The sequence below is a fragment of the Danio rerio genome, chromosome 7, assembly GCF_049306965.1.
Source record: "Danio rerio strain Tuebingen ecotype United States chromosome 7, GRCz12tu, whole genome shotgun sequence".
Taxonomy (NCBI): Eukaryota; Metazoa; Chordata; class Actinopteri; order Cypriniformes; family Danionidae; genus Danio; species Danio rerio.
Window position 1 is genome coordinate 7,777,108 of NC_133182.1, and position 20,268 is coordinate 7,797,375.

Sequence of the window (20,268 nt, forward strand, 5' to 3'; positions counted from 1 at the left end):
ACAAGCATGGACTTGAATGTTAATAATGCATTAGTAAATGTTCAATTATGATTAATAAATGCGGTCCCACTTTATATTAAGTGTCCTTAACTACTTTGTACTTGCATCAAAAAATAAATACAATGTACTTACTGTGTTTATAATGTATTTGAGAACACTTGTGGTGCTCTTGAGTTGGGATAGAGATTGGGTTATGGACAGGTTTGATGGTATGGGTAGGTTTAAGGGTGGGTTAAGGTGTAGGGAATGGTCAACAGTGTATTTACAAATGTAATTACAGAAGTTATTTACAGATGTAATTACAAACATGTATTTAATCAAGCATAAGTACACAGTAAATACATGTATTTACATAAAAAGAACATTGTAACTAATTATTAATTTCTGTGTAAGTACATATTAGTAAAGGCCACTTAATATAAAGTGGGACCATAAATGCTGTACATGTGTTGTTCATGATTAGTTCATGTTAGTAAATGCATTAACTAATGAACCTTATATTTTTTTTGTGTGTGCCACCCCAAGATTTGGTGTGGCCTCTTTTGGCCACCCCTAAGAAAATTTTCTAGGGGCCCCACTGATCATATGCTACGCTCAAAATTACACTCTGATGCAGATTACGTTAGAATCATATGCAAATTATAAAAATGTATTCTACTAATTGCAAATTACAGAAAAAAATAGCCCATTATCACCTGTTTTCTGTGTATTGTCACTAAAGACTTGCTGTGCCACTGCTTTGAATTCCAGGAAAACATTAATTTTCAGCAGAATGATGCGAATATTTCTGAGATATTGAAGATTCACTTCTTGAACCCCCTCCTTTACTCCATCTAGAATGGACTTGGCCACCACATTTGGATCCATTCCTTCTTGTCCTGTTAAGTTCACAAACATTAAATGTTTCACTTTTATTAAAAACAATTATTATCATGCATGCAAAGAAAAAATCTTAAAACTATATATATTTAAAATGTTTAAAATTCCATTTCTGAGTAAAACAGGAAATGGCAGTTGCATGAAGTGCAAATGAAACTACAGTACTGACCAGCACAGATAGCAGGAATGGCCACAGACTGGTACTGGCCGCTCTCACACTGAACCACTATTTCTTTTGCTAAGGTCTTGATGACGCTGGGGCTTCTCTCTCCACAAACATGCATGATGGTCTTACATGGGAAGCCTCCCGGTGGGGTCGTAAAGATCTGCCCACTTGCGACCTGAGCTGATAAAGGATGGTTTAAGATGAAAATATGAATCTGCATTTTCAGTTTTTTCAGACTCCTGTTACTTTTTTAGTCCACTGGATTAATACTTTTTGGCTATAATATGTCACAGTTTACTATAATTTGGTATCACCATTTACATAATATAGATATACTGTCCTGCACACACAAGTACATTTACATTTACATTTAGTCATTTAGCAGACGCTTTTATCCAAAGCGACTTACAAATGAGGACAAGGAAGCAATTTACACAACCAAGAGCAACAATGAATAAGTGCTATAAGCAAGTTTCAGGTCTGTAAAGTCTAAGAAGGGAAGTATTAGTAGTATTAGTATATATATATATATATTTTTTTTTTTTTTGGTACAGTTAGTGTGATATTCAGAGAGGCAATTGCAGATTAGGAAGTGTAGTGGAGACTAAATAGTTGGGTTTTTAGTAGTTTCTTGAAAGTAGCGAGTGACTCTGCTGTTCTGATGCAGTTAGGGAGTTCATTCCACCAACTGGGCAGATTGAGCATGAGCGCTCACGAAAGTGATTTCTTCCCTCTTTGGGATGGAACCACGAGGCGACGTTCATTCACAGAACGCAAGTTTCTGGAGGGCACATAGATCTGCAGAAGTGAGAGCAGATAAGATGGAGCAAGGCCAGAAGTCACTTTGTAGGCAAACATCAGAGCTTTGAATTTGATGCGAGCAGCAACTGGCAGCCAGTGCAAATGGACTAGCAGCGGAGTGACGTGCTCGTTTAGGTTCATTAAAGACCACTCGTGCTGCTGCATTCTGGAGCAGTTGAAGAGGCTTGATAGAGTTAGCTGGAAGCCCAGCTAGTAGAGAGTTGCAGTAATCCAGTTTGGAGAGAACAAGAGCTTGAACAAGGAGTTGAGCTGCATGTTCAGATAAGAAGGGTCGGATCTTTCTGATGTTATAGAGTGCGAATCTGCACGATCGAGCAGTTCTAGAAATGTGGTCAGAGAAGTTTAGTTGGTCATCAATCGTTATTCCAAGGCTTTTCACCATTTTGGATGCAGTAATGGTTGCCCCATCCATCTGGATTGAAAAGTTATGGTGTACAGTCGGGTTGACAGAAACTACAAGCATTTCCGTTTTTGCGAGGTTCAGTTGAAGATGATGATCTTTCATCCAGTGTGAAATATCCAACAGGCAGGCTGAGATGCGAGCTGGAACAGAGGGATCATCAGGATGAAAAGAGAGGTATAGCTGGGTGTCATCAGCATAGCAGTGGTAGGAGAATCCATGTCTCTGGATGACTGGTCCTAGAGATGACGTGTAGATGGAGAAGAGAAGTAGCCCAAGAACAGAGCCTTGAGGTACCCCAGTGTTTAGATGCTGTAGGTTGGACACCTCTCCCCTCCAAGACACCCTGAATGACCTGTCAGAGAGGTAAGATCTGAACCATTGTATAACAGTGCCCGCAACGCCCACTGACTCGAGCGTAGATAGCAGGATCTGGTGGTTGACAGTGTCAAAAGCAGCTGACAAGTCCAGCAAAATGAGGACTGATGATTTAGAGTCTGCTTTAGCCAGTCTGAGATCCTCCACGACCGAGAGCAGGGCAGTCTCAGTTGAGTGGCCTTTCTTAAAGCCGGATTGCTTGTTGTCCATGAGATTGTTTTGAGTAAGAAAGTCCAGCACTTGATTGAACACTACTTTCTCCAGAATCTTGGCCATGAATGGAAGCAGGGATACTGGTCTGTAGTTTTCAAGTAGCGTATGGTCCAGGTTGGGTTTCTTTAGCAGGGGGGTTACCCTAGCCTGCTTAAATGTAGTGGGGAATAGACCAGAGTCAAGAGATGTGTTAATTATGTGAGTCAGTGTTGGTATGACTGCAGGAGAGATGGCTTGCAAGAGATGAGAGGGAATGGGATCGAGTGGACAGGTGGTTGCATGGCTAGATAGCACGAGTTTGGACACCTCAGACTCAGAGAGCTGAGAAAAAGAGGTGAGTGTGTGTGGTGGTGTATCTTGCGTGTTTGTTGTAGGTGCAGCAAATTGAGCACTGATTTTTGCAGTTTTGGTGCAGAAGAATGTAGCAAAGTCATCAGTAGTAAGTGTGGAGGATGCGGGTGGAGGAGGAGGATAGAGGAGGGAGGAAAATGTTTTAAAAAGTAGGCGAGGATTAGTGGCATTGTTGATTTTCAGACGGTAATATGTCTGCTTTGCCGAAGTAACCTCAGCTGAGAAAGAGGACAGAAGAGTTTGGTATGTTAAGAGATGTGCAGGATTTTTAGTTTTCCGCCAAATTCTCTCCGCAGCCCGAAGTTTTGAGCGATGCTCACGGAGAGCATCCGAGAGCCAGGGTGCAGAAGGACTGGCACGGGCTGGCCTGGATGCAAGCGGACATAATCGGTCTAGACATGATGCTAGTGTGGAGCAGAGTGTATTAGTGGCACTGTTCGAATCAAGTGCAGTGAGTTTGTGAGATGGAGGAAGAGAGTCTGAAACAATGGTGGATAGGCTATTGGGTGAGAGAGATCGTAGGTTTCTGCGAAAGGTAACCAGTGTTGGAGTGTGTGTAGGCTCAGGAGTAATGTGGATGTTGAGAGACAGAAGGAAATGATCGGATATTTGTAAAATATATTTAAATATATATATATTTGGTGTTTTTTATAATTAAAAAGCAATAGCTGACAGAGTAAAACCTAATGGATTTAAGGACAGTGACAAAGTATAAAGATTTAAAGTGTAAATCTGGGGTATGAAATTTCTTCAGCCATTCTAAAATCCCATTGTCCAGCCTGTTGAATGAGTCTATTCACTGATCCATAAAACTTTGTGACAGAAGTTTGTGAATGTTTACAAAGGCTATTTATACTGCACTTGAATATACAGTAAAATTATACACTGTAAATATACTGGTGATATCCAATTATACATGAAATAAATTAAACACTATTTTTCTTAAAAGAGTCAATGGAGTTTACTTTTCTTACCACCTTTCAGCTGAGCGTGAACATGGGGACCTGCTTTTGTAAGGATATCCTTACACACTCCTGCAAAGGGCCACAAACAAACACTTATTTAGGGTCTAAACATATATAAAGATCTCACACAAAGCCCCATAACATTATCAATTCTGAGTGTGCCTCAGGGGTCCGTTCCTCGTACGTGGATTACTCAGTTAGCTGGATTTGGATATTGGCGATTTGACATGATCCAGGATCGTTTCGTTCTTCAAAACTGATCTGAGAATTGTTGTCATAGCAACAGTTCTGCTAGGTCAAACCTGATCGGGAGCAGGTTCAATTCATATAAACAGGATTAGATCGGCTCAGTTCAAGCAAAGATAATACAGAAAGTTTTTTTCTTACAGTAAAAGTTATATACACTTGGGAAAATGTTACTTATTTTTAAACTATATATATAAAGTTATAATTATTAATAAAATAAATTAAGTTATACATATTAATAAAACTTATGCAATCTGCACCATCGAAGATCGCTTTAGTACAATGGAGTTTTTTTTAAGCAATAATACATTTATGCAGTCATAAACATGCTTTGACAGTTAACATGACAGTGATCTGATGCTTCACAAAAGTTGCAGACGCCTTTATCAGTATCATAATGCTTTTGTAAACAACCAGTTATTAAAAAAATGATTAAAAAAACGGCTACTATAATCAAGAAAATCTTCTCTAAATGTGGAACTAAATACACTGATTTGCATTGACATACATGATGAATACTCTTGACACATGAAAGTGTAAAGCCTGCAGCTCACAACAAATGTGGAAGGTTATTGTGTGTCATATTTAACAAGCCGTTTCTGCTAATTTGATGTAATTTTGCTCACATGGATAATTGAATATTAATCAGATGATGTCATTACGCTGCTGTGCCGTCAGCCAATCGTTGCATTGCTGATCATGATTTCGAGGATCGATAGATCTGTCCTTCACAACACATGCAGCGATCTCAGATCGGTTTATCCAGACATTCTAATCTGATTTGCGAACTTGTTTGAAGAACCAAATTAGCGACAGATCAGTTATCGAGATGAAAAGATCCAGGATCTGCCAAATAATCTTTTAAGCGAGGTATGAAGAACGGACCCCTGGTGAGTGAGCTTGACAAACCATCTGTACATAACACACTTTTTTATCTATGACACTTTTAACTGAAACTAGTTTTGCACATTTGCACCAGACACTTTCTTAAAATCACTCTATTAAAAAAACAACAACATTGTGCATTTAACAAACCACTTGTAGAAACACTCTTCTCTCTCTCTCTCAAAATAAAAAAATAAAAAAATAAATAAACCTAACACTAGCACTTAATTCTCTGAGCACAAACAGCTCTTTGTAATTAGCACTGCTTGTATGAATTGCCTCTTCTTGTTGATGCTTTGGACAAAAGCGTCTGCTAAATGTAAATGTAAGATGTTTGGGCTATTAAATTAAGGTTTGCATGAGTACCGTTTGTCTGGAAGTCTTTAAAGTCTGTGGTGTTTACGATGGCATCAGTCGTCTCATTAGTGATGTCACCAAACACTAGATGAAGTTGGATCCCATTTACTGCCATGATGACCTCATCAAGGTCAGAGGTCAGTGAGAGAAACAGAGCTGTGGTGACAGAGGAAGATGTGGAGGCATAAAAACACATCTGTCATTTTTGCTGATTCATAAAGATTGTTGTGAAGATTTAAAATGCTGATAATGTTCATAATTTGTTAACTACTTTTTTTCATATTATTGCCTTTTATGTGCAATAGCTACTCAATTCTTTTATATTTTGCAATTTGTTGCTTCGATTACGACAGTCCAAACAGCAGTACTTAATAAACACAATTTATAATTGCTATTAAATCTCTTACCTTGTCCTTTTTTGTCCACCATTTTTTTACTGAAATTCCCAAGGACTGTCTCGAACATCTGAAAATTAGAGTTAGAAAAAAAAAAGAGTTAGAAAGTACCATTACACAATTACTAAAATTCATTGTATGAAGAGCGTGTAACACACTGATTGCTTACCTCTTCAGAATGGGAGTAATTAGGCATTATTGGGATATAGATGGTGTGCAGGAAAACAGTGGGCTGAGATAAAAATTTACAGATCTCCTGAGTAAGGATATTAACAGAATCTTTGACTGGTATGGACAACACTTCTCCAGGTCCAATAACCGGCAGTGCAACTGAACCAAAAGAATTCTGCTCACATAGTGTAAAAACACAGACAAGCGCACAGCGAAGTACCTATAACAAAAATATATATATATATCAAATCAATACTATAAAACACCCTCTGTTCAGGTTTTCTCCTCTTACTTTTTCAGTTAGTTTTTTCCCCTTTGGTGCACATTCAATGAAGAACACCTTTGAGCATCCCAACCCTGGTGTGGCATCCACTATGAGCACGTCTCCAGGTGTAAGAGTTCCACGACCCTTCACAGTGTTGAAGTTAGTTTGAAGCTGCTGTCCTGATTTTTTGAACAGAGATGATCCAATCAATGTTGAGGTCATATTAGCTTGGACCATTGGCACAACAAACACATCAGCCTGTATTCATGATGAAAAAGAAATCACAAATTAATTACGTTATTTTGTGTGGTTTTTAAAGAACAAATTACAGCGGTCCAGAAATTGGATCTTATTTTCGGTAAGACTGTCTGCAGTTTTCATTCTGACCATAGATTAGACAAAAGCGAAGGACTGAGCAAATATTTAATGGAAATAAACATAAGCACATTCTTAAAAAGTGTCTAGAATTTATTTAAAATTTACACTTGACATTGCAAATTGCTGTACACAATGTACATCCATCAACCAAGCAACTTTGGGTTTTTCTAAGTGGTAAGGGGTTATTAAGTATGTTAAAATATGGATCTTCTGAAATGGAGATAAATTTATCAGACATACCTTTTGTTGCTCAAGACTTCCAACCACAACTTTAATGTGTATTATATTCTCATAGTCAGGAGACTGATGGGTTGATGGAGCAGATGCTGAGCCTAGAATACTCAAGCTGGTTGAGTAACTGGGCACTTGATATCTTGGTTGCTCATCATTGATGGGCAGAATCCCAACCATATAAGAATTCTTCACTAATTTCAGTGTCTCTGCACCATCACCTAGAAAAAACTGTTGAACTCCAGGTCCTTTCACCTCAAATCTTTTAGTCACAAGACTGCAGAGATATGAATCAAGGGTTTCCTTTAAACTCTCAACTGCACAGTGAGGTCCTTTAAGGTGGATGCATGGGGAAGATGAACATGTTGGCTTTATTTTCACACTGTTCTTCTTGACACCAGCCATTGACATGATCTCAGAGAAATGCTTTGCCATCTCTGGGAATTGAAGCGCCAGACGGACTTCATGCATCTGATGGTTTCTTTTATATTCAAGTAACATGTTCTTCAGCTCATTAACTTCAGTAGTGAAGCCGACCAGTTGCACTTTGGCATCAGAGCTTGACTCATTCTGGTATTTAAGCTCCACTTTTACACTTTCACGATTGGCCTGCTTGACCGCTTTACTCAACTCTTCCTTTAGCGTAGTAAACGCTGATGACTTCTGAGTGTTTTCCAAATGTATAATCTCTAAGCTCAGGTCTCTCTTAATGACTCTGGCCGCTTCCTGAAGTGCTTCATCAGACAAACTCAACAGAAGCAGATCTGATCCTGAAGTCTCGAGCATTACTGGGCTGCAGAGGCTCTGCTGAAATCTTCTCTGGAAGTGTTTTATACCATCGCTTGAATCCAAGAAGTTCATAAGGGCATATTTTGATGGGATCTTCTTCTCTTGGATCCCTTGTGCCAACTTTGCAAGCTTCTCTTTTCCTTCTTGGACATCTTTCTCTGGACCCTTCAAAAGGATTACACCTGCTCGCTTTGGTGCAATCTGAAGTGCAGGTAAATCCGAGTTTATGCATGACTCAAACTGCTCTTTAATGAGGGCAAATCGTTTCTCTGAGATCTGACACTCTTCTTTGACCTGCTGTTTTTCCTGCAGGTCGCTTGTGAATTTCAAAATCTTGTCCACTTGATTTCGTTCTCCGACCACCACAGCCACACATGAGCCTTGTTCAAAATAGATTTTTAAGTCCTCATTTTGGAGGAAATGGTTTTCTTCTAGAATTGCGTATTTGTCTCTTTCAAACTCAAAGTGGATACTATTGTGAATCTTTAGGTTCTCAATCACTTGGTCCACACCAAGTTCCCATTCTTTTAGTGAAGAAGCATCTTCACCTGCTGGGTCCCTCAACACCACCAACTCTTCAGTCTCAATGTTGATCTCAAAGGTGCTAGAAAGAGCTGAGAGGAGTTTCTCCAATTCTGAATATGGCTTCTTACAGTCACTGAGGAATCGTAGAAGATATTGGTCCAGTTTAAATACCTTCTCCACACCTTTAGAGCTCGCAGATTTCTAAAAAAAAAAAAAAAAAAAAAATTACATACATTATTAAATAAAACCACAACAGGTCAAAACCAGTGTGCCTTACACAAGTGAGTGAGCTTGACAAACCAACAGTAGAAAACACAATATTTAATCTTTCAAGAGTTCACACTTAGCTGATAATCAATAAAGCGTATTTGGCATGCTGTCCCGGGAGAGAGCCCTGAGCTCGTAATATCCTCGAGCCCGGGGCTCCCTCCCGTTAGAAGGACGAGAGGGGAATTCGAGGTCAGGTAGGTCTCGAGAACTCCCCTGCTTGTCACCGTGAGAAGTGTAAACTCAGGTTGTATTGGGTGATAATTTGTTTTAGTCGATTGGCTATGGTTTATGTTTTTGGACGGTGGGAGGAAACCGGGGAACCCGGGGAAAACCCACGCGAACACGGGGAGAACATGCAAACTCCACACAGAAACACCAACCGGCCCGATGGGTTGGACTGGCGGTGTTCTTGCTGTGAGGCAACAGTGCTAACCACTGGGCCACCGTGTCGCCCGATCAGAAAAAGTGGGAGGATGTATGGGTGGAAAGGGGGCGAGCTTCAAGACGAAGATAACTGGAGTGAAAAACTCGGGTTATTTATAATGCTTCCGTAATCATCTAATAGGGCTGATTACAGAGCAAACAAGGAGCCAGCCGTGTTGATTATAAGCATGTGATCCTCTCGAAATTAGTTTATGAATAAACCACACTTGTAATTTCACTTGCACGAATTTTGCACTTTTGCCCCAGACACATTTTATGATCATTCATTCATTCATTCATTTTCTTTTTCGGCTTAGTCTCTTTATTAATCCGAGGTCGCCACAATGGAATGAACCGCCAACTTATACAGCATATGTGTTTTTACGCAGCGACTGCCCTTCCAGCAACAACTCATCTCTAGGAAACATTCACACACACTCATTCACACTCATACACTACGGACAATTTAGCCTACCTAATTTATTCAAATTGCTAAATTGTCCATGGTGTATGAGTGTGAATGAGTGTGTATGGATGTTTCCCAGAGATGGGTTGCAGCTGGAAGGGCATCCACTGTGTAAAACATATGCTGTCTAAGTTGGCGGTTCATTCCGATGTGGCGAACTCAGACTAAGCCAAAAAGAAAATGAATGAATGAATGCCTGCTGCCGTTTTATCATGACAGTTACTTTGAGTCGCCCCTTCGGTTACAAATAATAGTATGTGAGCATGTTAAGCATGTCAACGGTGAGCATGTCAAGAAAAAAAGCCTTCACAACTCTCGGCTGTGCTCACGCATTCAGTGTTTTTAGTGTCCCCCATCATGTAATGTCGAGAGGGTGTCTTCATAAGGTAATGTAAACTGCACACACTTGATAATTTAATGTGCAAAGTCATAAGTTATCCTTAAAATAATCATGCTTAATCGGTCATTGATAAGGTCTATTGATTAAAGGCTTATCGACAATCAATCAATCATCAAATAATTGTAAACATCTCTATAACAGACCCATGCAATGATTATTGTAAAGCAAGTGATTTATAAGAACTTCTCAGGGTATTGTTTGCAAGAATGTAGGGAGTCAGCCTTTGTCTTGGCTTCAGGAAAAACAGGTTTTGCCCTCTTATATTAGCCGAAAACAAATTTAAACAGAGTTATAAGTCCAAGCTAAATATCAGTTTGTTTATGATTGTGATTCTCACCTGATTAGCAGATGCGTTTGATAGTTTTCTGCTTTTAGCATTATTGTCACACCTTACTGAAACACGGATGTCCTCTTTTTCAGGTGTGTTGATGACATGATCTCCTCGGGCTAGCACTGCTTCCTGGTCTGTGAATACAAAAATCATAAATTATCAAGATGATAAATATATTTCATTTTATTGTTTTTTTTTTAGTTTATCTAAGTGAGATGCAACTGTAAGTTTCCTAGTGAAAATATAAACAAGTAAATAAAGCATGCTTACCTTTTTTACTTGTAAAACTGATCTTGTAGATGTCTTTATCCACTTCGTAGATTTCACAGTCTCCTCTTCCAGATAGACGCCTTACATTAAAGTACCTTTTAATGTGTTTAAGTGCTGAATCAGAGAGATTACCGGCTTCAAAACACACATCGTACATGTAGTTCTCCATCTTTCAGCTGCTGTTTTGTGCTTTCGTGTGATTATAAACTGTAGGGGCTTTCATGCTTTCACTTTCGCTTTGGCTCATATTACAGACTGTGGTTTTAAACAGGACACTCCTCCAGCTTCCTCTTGATGCAGTTAGGCTTGAATGAGAGTCCCAGAAACTATTTACAGTGAAAAAATGCTGTCTGCAAAATTGTTGCAAACAATTTATATGTTTTGAATTTAAACAAACAAATTAAATATAGGAATGTTCAACTGAATTTGTTTGTTTAGATTCAGCCCAAATAAATTGTTTACAACTACTTAACTTAAAAGCATTAAGTAAATCCAGGAAATCATCTTTGAATCATTTTTTCAGTGTAAAGACAAAATTATTTTATTTCAGCCAAACTAAACGAAATAAGGCTTTCTTCCATAGTAAAACATAAAAGAAAATACTGTAAAAAATGCTCTGTTAAACATCACTTCGAAAAATAATAAAAAAATTTAAGGGAGGGCTAATAATTTTTTTGTGTTCAACTGTATTGCGCTTGCATTTCCTTGATTTACAATATTGATTACAAAACAAAATCAAGGAACAAGGAGTGAGGGGTAAATCTAAACTATAGATTGTTGTTAAATAAATGCTGCAATATTAAGAGACATTGGCCAACAAGTGAGCAGTGCTAGGAGGCTTTCATACAGCGATGTAAAACTAAAAGGAGAAAAAAAGTGCATGAAACACTGGTTGCAATCTTGGTTAAACCGAAGAGAAGTTACAATGCCATGAATGCAATATAAGCATTTTTTTCTGTGTTTTGAGCAAGTGATGGACAGATTAATCATCCTTCTGACCATACAACCTATGTCTACTGACACTTAAACAAAAATAATCATCTTTTCATGTCTATATTTGTTCCCTAAAAACTTCGATTTTTAACACACTGTTTTGCTCAATTGTGATTGTAAATTTTTTTTTCTAATAACATTATAACTTTATATACTTGATACAATAATGTGCTGCCATTGGTCTTTAACATGTTCATTCATTCATTCATTTTCTTTTTGGCTTAGTCCCTTTATTAATCTGGGGTCGCCACAGCAGAATGAACCGCCAACTTATCCGACACATTTTTACGCAGCGGATGCCCTACCAGCCGCAACCCATCTCTGGGAAACATACATACACTCTCATTCACACACACCTACTGCGCCACTTCTTCTCCCCCTTTAACATATTTGTTTGTACTTTTGGTCTGACTTTTTATACACAAACTCCAATCCACTTAAAAAAAAACCTGCTCCTTTATACAATATATGATACAATATATGGTTGCAGTACTTCAGCAATACAACTGAAAGTACTGAAACCTCATTTGGAAACCATTGCCCACCAAGCAGGAAAACTAGTAGTTGTTCTGCAGTTCTAATGTAGAAGTACTTCAGTTGTATCTCAGTAGCGGTACTGCATTATAGTTGTAGTACTTCAGTACCATTGCAGTACGAATATACGAAAATATACCCAATGCCTCATTCTTACATGTATCAAAATAAACTACACAATACAGAAGCTAAAATGAGTATAAAAATAAAATACTATATTTTGTGATTTAAAAATACTACAAAATACTTTTACAAGGGAGCATAAAATTTCTTCACAAACTTTCTATCGACAGGCCTATTTGATCAATCACAATTAAACTGACTTAGTGAAGAAAACATTAATTGAAAGCAACAGCATTTCTCAGAGCAAGTTTTGCTGCCAACTCATTCACCTCTGCTCCTGTACATGAATAGGTATTTATAAACTTTTGTTTATCTTCCACTTTACTATAAATTTTGTACAAAATTTCAAACATAAAGTCCTGTCTTGTAAAAAGAAAAGAAAATCACTATAAAAACCATCCAATGCACATAATGAGTTGGAACACATCTCTTCATTGTGTTTTTATCCTTTTCGTGGACAGTAAAATTGGCATCATCTCTTAACAGTCTCAATTTTTTAAAGGGTATATATATATATTTTTGGCTTAGTTCCTTATTTATGAGGGGTCGCCACATCAGAATGAGCTATTCCAGCTTGTGTTCTTATACAGCAATCGCCCTTCCAGCCACAACCAAGTACTGGTGAACACCCATAGACACTCATTCATACACACACTCATACACTATGGCCAATTTCATTCATTCATTCATTTTCTTTTCAGCTTAGTCCCATTAATAATCAGGGGACACCACAGCAGAATGAACCACCAACTTATCCAGCATACATTCTACATAGCGGATGCCCCGACACTAGGAAACACCCATAAACACTCATTTATACACATACACTACGGCGAATTTAGTGAATCAATTCCCCTATTGCACATGTGTTCATTGTTTTACTTAATGTAAAAACATGATATTTGAACTAACATTTTTAGTAATTTCCATAAATCATGTTTTTTTGCAACTGTACTCCAATGCGAAACTTAAAACATGATATCTCGAAAAAATATGTGTTTTTGCAAATAAACTTCATATACATCCTGCTGCTGCCTTGTAAAAGGAGTCTGGAGTTTTTGACCAGACTGTATAGACTGGAGTAATATTTAATATTTGTGTCTCATATACTGTATTGTACCACCTTGGCATTCATTAAAAGCACCCGGAGATCAGCTACTGTTATTTGAAACAACCAATGATGTATTATAGGAATCGCCACTGTAAGACTTATTTGTACGTTGCTTGTCTTATTTTCTTGGCAATCCATCTAAAACTACTATTATTTGCACAGTATACTCATTCTGCCAAATTGTTTTCAGTGCTTTTTTAACTGGTAGAGTCTCAGTTTACCCCCTTAGTGAACACCAGTACCCCACCTTTAGATGTGTTATTGAATGCATGAATTACCTAATTGAAAACAAATCAATCAACAAATGTCCAAAATTATTGATTTCATTGTTCTTCAAATATTTCCAAACATTTATTTAACAGAGCAAGGACATTTTTCACAGTATTTCCTATTACATTTTGCTTCTGGATAGAGACTTATTTCTTTTAACTTAGCTGAAATAAAAAAAAATGTAGAAATTGCTGAGGATTTTTCCCAATTACACACTCAATAAAAAATAATTTGAGGCTTTTTCAAACTACTTATGCAAAATGAGCTAAATAAACACCATATTCTTTATGGTTTTGAGAAAGCTTGATTGTTTTATGTTCAGTCCACAGCACTGTAAAAATGCTGGGTTCCACATAATTGCTTAATGTTGTCCAAAACAAATATAATTTTTAATAAATGTAAGTGGATTATACACAACACAATTAAGTTGTCTCCCAAAAATTTTAGGAATTGTGTTGTTTCAACATTTTAAATAAGTAGTTTAAACAAGTAGGTAGTGCTGTCGTGGCAAAAAGGTCACTGGTTTGAGCCTCTGCTGGATCAGTTGGCATTTCTGTGTGGAGTTTGCATGTTCTCCCCGTCTTGGTGTGGGTTTCCTCCGGGTGCCCCGGTTTCCCCCACAGTCCAAACAGATGAGCTATAGGTGAATTGGGTAAGCTAAATTGTCTGAAGTGTATCTGTGTGAATGAGTGTGTATGGGTGTTTCCCAGTGATGGGTTGCAGCTGGAAGGGCATCCACTGCATAAAACATATGCTGGATAATTTGGCGGTTCATTCTGCTGTGGCAACTACAGATTAATAAAGGGACTAAGCTGAAAAGAAAACAAATGAATGAATTGTTTTCCAATCACTGCTATGCTGCTGAAGACATTCAAGTCTACATCTCATGAGTAATAGCTGCATTTGAAGCACTGCTACACCAAGCTTTAAAACATAACATATATTTCACATCAGATTAGTGGTTTGGAGCATACATGATTTGAAGTCACATGATCTCAGTTAACGAGGCTGGTTTCATCATTACTGTTAAAAAATATATAGAAAATCTGATGGTTCTCCATTGGGTAGCGATATGTCTAATATGATAATATCCAGATGGATTATTATCACTCATCACTATCACTATTATCAATTATCTCTCATATCGTCCCCCAGTGGTGAATCACTGAACATGTCTAAGAGTTTTTACCTGATCTCATATCAGTTTGAAGAGGTTTAATAAGACAAAACTAAAAGGAATCATAGTTAATGGTCTTTTGTCCTTTTTCGGAGAGCCCACAATGAACGGAACAAACAATATAAGGCCTGATATTTTGAAAAAAGACATAATGCAGACCCTTAATATGTAGTGATATTAGATAACATGCTACAGTAAGTGCATTTATATCTTAAATTAAAGATTAAAGTGTGCTTGATAATGGCAATCTGTCACGGTTGTGGATTCATCTGCTCCTTATTTGAAGTGTCTGCGTTGTGTGACAGTTCATTATTATGATACGTGTTTCTGAGTATGTGTGCCTTTCTCTCTGTGTTTGTGTGGGTGTCGCGTGGCTGTCAGTGGGTGTTTGTTTTTCATGTCATCAGCTGAGTGGTCACATGCTCTTTGTTACCGGAACAATTCCGTAGCGCCGCTCAACTGATAATCAGCGCACTACAGGTGTAGCGCATTTTTGTGCCTATAAATGTTCAGCGTTCCTGTCTCACTTTGTCAGTTCGTTGTTTGCTCACGGTTCTTTGTGTTTTGTCAGGCTCCTCTCTTCGCTGGTGATGAGTGGTCTGGTTGTATTCCATGTTGCAGTCTGATGCTTCCTGTTTCTTTATGATGAATGTGTGATCCGCTCTGTTGATGAGTTACTTCTGAGACATCCCGGTTTCTTCTATGATGAATGTTTTATCTGCTCTGTTGATGAGTATTATGAACATTTGATCCGTGCTGCCGAACCAGACCACCACTATTATTATTCACCTGTTCAGTGTCTCCAGCCACTCACCATTTTCCTGTCTGTTTGTGAGAACAATATTAAAAGACTTTTTGTTTTGCTTGCAATTGGGTTCCTCATCTTTATGTGATATGACACAATCTTAATACACACTTTGAATGTTTGTTGCAATTTTGCAGTCAGGTTTCTGCAGCATGTGGTGTTTCAAGCTAATTGAGTAAAGAAACTGATTTAATAGTTAAAAAGATTTGAAAAACTTTGTTTCTCCCATCATTATTCCCATGGGTGTAGAATTAGCATGGACGGAGGGGACATGTCTCCACCAATTACTGAAATGTTACTACCAATAGTTTAATTGTCTTCAAAATATAGTATTGCCCCATCAACTTTTAACCTACACATCCACTAAATCAGGTTCGCTACTAGCTCATCGTAATACTATTAACCAAGGCAGTGCAATGAATTAAAATTTAGTTTTGATTTTGACCTCCATGATTATGAAAAACAATAATCGGGATAAAACTGTTAAATTGCGTCACACACCTCTCTAAATCTCTCTACATTCACACCTCCTCAAGGCCTGACTGCAGTAAAATCATGTGAATTGACATTTGCAGCATGGGACGGGATTCTTATTTGTAATATTAAGTGTTTGTTTTACAGTATTATGTACTTTATTTATGTTTTTAAAGGCTCAAAACAGAATTTGTGCTATTCAGTGCATGTGCTCTAGGCATGTATATCCACACCAATGTCAAGAGCGAATCTACACCCTTGCCTTTAACTTAAATGTTAAGACAGAAGTGCTTGTGGTTTCAGCGAAACCAGCATTTCATCACTACTTCTCCATTTTTGCAAGTCACATTACGCACAGCTGTTGCCAGGACAGCCTAGATTAAGTTGTAATCGATAAAACTGTGAACTTTGCAGATCACAATGTTAGATCAGCATAGACCTGCACAACACTTTAGGGTAACACTTTAGATTACGTAACAATTTACACCATTTACTGCTGGTTTATTACCTGCCTAAAAAGATATTAACTGTTTATTAACACTTATAAGGTATGAGTTTACTTTACATTCCTAATCCTACCCAACACCCAAACCCGACTACTATCTTTCTAACTATTAATAAGAAGCTAATTAGCAGTTTACTGAGCTAAAAGTCCTGGTTGATAGTTTAATTCTGTGAACTTTATATCATTATAATAATGTGTGGCTGAAAATCTTATAAAAATGTTGCACATATGCTGTGAAAGACTTATGTTAAAGTTTTAAAACATGCTTCATGATACTCAGTCCAGAAATATGGGCACCATTATATACTCACCAATGGAGGCTGTATGTCATCTGGTGGTAATGTTTAGTATTACCTCCAAATAAAATACTACACTGTAAAATCCAAAAAGTTAAGGCAACTCAAGTCTACTTCCTGCTTTGCTACTGTTCGGACGTCTTTGCCCACTGCTCCGCTCTTAGCACTCTTGCTTTTATATCTTATACCCTAATTTTAACTTGAGCCTATCAGCACAGTGCTCAAGCAACACGGCTTGAAGATCAGCATCGATTCTACAAACTTTCTGGAATATAGCTTTACTAACAAGAGGGAAATTACCGTCTAAACAATCCTCCCGCTACCAGCTGCTTACATTCCGGAGACGGGAAGACACGGCTGTGAAAATGCCTCTGGATCGGATTAATTCAGATTCTCACTGCTGTACAAACTGCCACAAACTTCTACAAAAGATTGCAGTTCTTGAAACAAAGTTGCTTGCGATCCGACCAGAACTTTAGCTTCATTGTGGATTCTCTCAGCACACAGCCGGTGAGTCCCATAAATCTGTTCCTGCTACTGTTTTGAGCACAGAAAAACAGAAAAGAATTTTTGAAAATGAGCATTGGCATAAACAAGGTGCGAGACCAAAGGGTACTCGTGGGGTCAGATCATACGCTGCCGCATTAGCGTCTTCTACCCCAAATACAGCTCGGACTCAAATACAGCTTCAGAACAGATATGAAGTTTTGAGTAATATGGGTGAAGAATCCCCAAATGCAGTCAGACAGAGATCGCATGATTCAGCAACTAATTCTGCATGGAACAGAGGCTCAAGGCCGACTAGACAGCGGCATTCTGCTCCGATTACACCTGAGATAAGAACACTAGTCGTAGGAGATTCAATAATCAAGAATTTCAGGAGCAAATCTACTATGACATACTGCTTTCCTCATGCAACAGTTTCTGATGTAAACAAAGAACTTCTGAAAAAGCACAAGACTGCAAAACGGATTATCATCCATGTGGGGAAGAATGATATTCGGAAGGAACAGTCAGAACTGCTCAAGAGAGATTTCTGTGAGCTCTTGGAAACAGCTGAAAGATTGAAGGTTCAGCCGTTCATAAGTGGACCACTCCCTGCAAGAGGGACAAATATGTTTTCACGGCTTCTTGGTCTAAATGTATGGCTACAGAAAACATATAACAAGAAAGGACTGAATTTCATCGACAACTTCAATCTCTTCTGGAACCAAAGACAACTGTTTACATCAGACGGCCTTCATCCAAACAAACTTGGTGCAAAGGTGCTAAAGGACAATATTTTTTTCTCCCTCAATCATCCATCAGCTGTGTATGCCACTGAACTACACACACACCTAGCAAATGTCCGGATGACCACAGGACCTCAAATCAGCTCCTGAGTGGACTTGTGGCTGACAAATCACCCAAGGACAGTGATAATGCCACGCAGCCAAAACACCCAATGTTGATAGAGACACTATCAGTTGCGCTCTGCTCAACACAGGCAGACTGTGACGCATCAGAACAGCATCAAGTCTCGTCACTCAAAAATGATCCTCAGGAAAACATATTTCTGCAGACAGAATCTCCAGATGCACAGCCTCTGTCACCGGACACGTTCTCATTGTCACAATGTTCACCACTCTTGGGTTTTTCAAAAAAGATGGAGGAACTGGTGTATGCTGGAACTAAACTTTCACACTCCATTGCCGCAAGCCCCCAGTTACCAACCAAAAAGCGGCCTGCTCCACAACCACCTATGAGCCCACCTGGAAGAGCCCTCCGATCACACCGCCAGGGCCCAAACAACAACGCCCCATCTTCAGCTGGTGAACACAAGAGCTCTCTGTGATGTGTGTCGGAGACCTGCTTAGATAACAGTGTCTTTATCAAATGTTTTCAGAACAAGCAGGAACCCAGTGTGTCTGTAGCTTTCTCTACGCAGATATGTGTTGTGTTAAGTGACAGAAAACCAAAGACTTCATCAGGCCGTATAGCAAATCATTCAAATCTGGTGTCTATTAAATGTAGATCTGAGACTACTATAGAAAAAACAGCTAAAACTGTTAAGTTAAAATTGCCTTGATTTTATGCTTTTAAATGAAACTTGGCTGGATGACAGTTGTAGCGCAGCAGTTCTGAATGAAGCAGCTCCTTTAAACTTTGACTTTTTGAGTGTTTACAGAGTTAATAGGAGAGGTGGAGGCATCGCTGCCCTGTTTAAAGATGTGTATGAATGTAAACAAGTGTCATTTGGTGACTATTTGTCTTTTGAATATCTGAGTATAGCACTAAAAGGTGCTCCACGCATCTTACTGATCATTATCTACAGACCTCCAAAATATTCTCCAGCTTTTATTGAGGATTTTACAGAGCTGTTATCAATAGTAACCTCTGAATTTGATTATTTTAGTATTGCTGGGGATTTTAATATTCACATTGATAATCCAGAAATCAATGCTGTAAAAGAACTGATGACTGTTTTTAACACTTTTGATCTGACTCAGCATGTTCAAGGACCCACACACAATCGTGGACACACTCTTGATCTACTTATAACTAAGGGTTTACACATTTCATCGACTGTTGTTAAGGATGTGGCACTATCTGATCATTTCTGTATCTTTTTTGATATATTGATCACTCCAGCTATTAAAGACAGATCTGTCTCTGTCAGAAAGAGATGCATAAATGAGAACACCAGTGAGCAGTTTATGAAGGCCATATCACTAGCACCAAGTATATCTGCAGATTCTGTTGATGCTCTCCTTAATTTGTTCAATTCTAAAATTGAGAATGTCATAAATGACATTGCTCCTGTTAAAGTCAAGAAGATGACTGGCAGGCAAAAGGGATCTTGGACAAGGTCACCTAGAGTACAAATGATGAAAAGACAGTGCAGAAAAGCTGAGCGTATGTGGAGAAAGACGAAACTAGTAGTCTATTATAATATCTGTAAAGACAGTCTTCATGCCTTTAATATGGAACTAAACACTGCTAGACAGACTTTCTTTTCAAGCCTTATAAACAGCAACTTAAATAATGCTCGCACACTCTTTGCAACGATAGAGAGACTCACAAACCCCCCCAATCGGATTCCAAGTGAGCTCCTCTCTGAAAGCAAATGTAATCAGTTTGCTCATTTCTTCACTGATAAGATCAATAATATCAGAAAGGCAATCAGCTCATCCAATCAGCCAAGTTGTGTCGATTTCAAACAAGCTCAACCACAACTTAAGAAATCAGACATTATGTCTGATTTCATGGCAATTAACGGCAAAATCTTAGAAGAGACTGTGCAAGTTATGAAAACATCAATCTGCAGTCTTGACACGCTCCCCACATCATTCTTCAAAACGGTGTTTACCTGTTTAGAAATGGATCTTCTAAAAGTGGTAAATGCTTCACTTCTCTCAGGGATT

The 20,268-nt window shown here is 38.4% G+C and overlaps 1 protein-coding gene across 3 annotated transcripts in view; it reads right to left on the reverse strand.

The window, feature by feature from the left end:
• Window positions 1-15,408, reverse strand: part of LOC101886695 (protein mono-ADP-ribosyltransferase PARP14) — a 35,764-nt gene extending 20,356 nt beyond the window's left edge. For 2 of the 3 annotated variants that reach the window (XR_012383082.1, XM_073908024.1), the window contains exons 1-10: window positions 10,577-11,154; window positions 10,313-10,440; window positions 7,112-8,617; window positions 6,521-6,751; window positions 6,227-6,448; window positions 6,070-6,127; window positions 5,672-5,818; window positions 4,184-4,243; window positions 1,049-1,225; window positions 696-878 (exon numbers count right to left, since the gene is read on the reverse strand). Coding sequence is in view for 2 of the 3 variants with exons in the window: in XM_073908024.1 (XP_073764125.1) it covers window positions 696-878; window positions 1,049-1,225; window positions 4,184-4,243; window positions 5,672-5,818; window positions 6,070-6,127; window positions 6,227-6,448; window positions 6,521-6,751; window positions 7,112-8,617; window positions 10,313-10,440; window positions 10,577-10,745 (2,881 nt within the window). In the remaining variant the exon portion in view is untranslated. Of the gene's footprint in view, window positions 1-695; window positions 879-1,048; window positions 1,226-4,183; window positions 4,244-5,671; window positions 5,819-6,069; window positions 6,128-6,226; window positions 6,449-6,520; window positions 6,752-7,111; window positions 8,618-10,312; window positions 10,441-10,576 lie in introns of all 3 variants that reach the window. The other variant, XM_021477696.3, reaches the window with a different exon arrangement.
• Window positions 15,409-20,268: the final 4,860 nt, after the last annotated feature.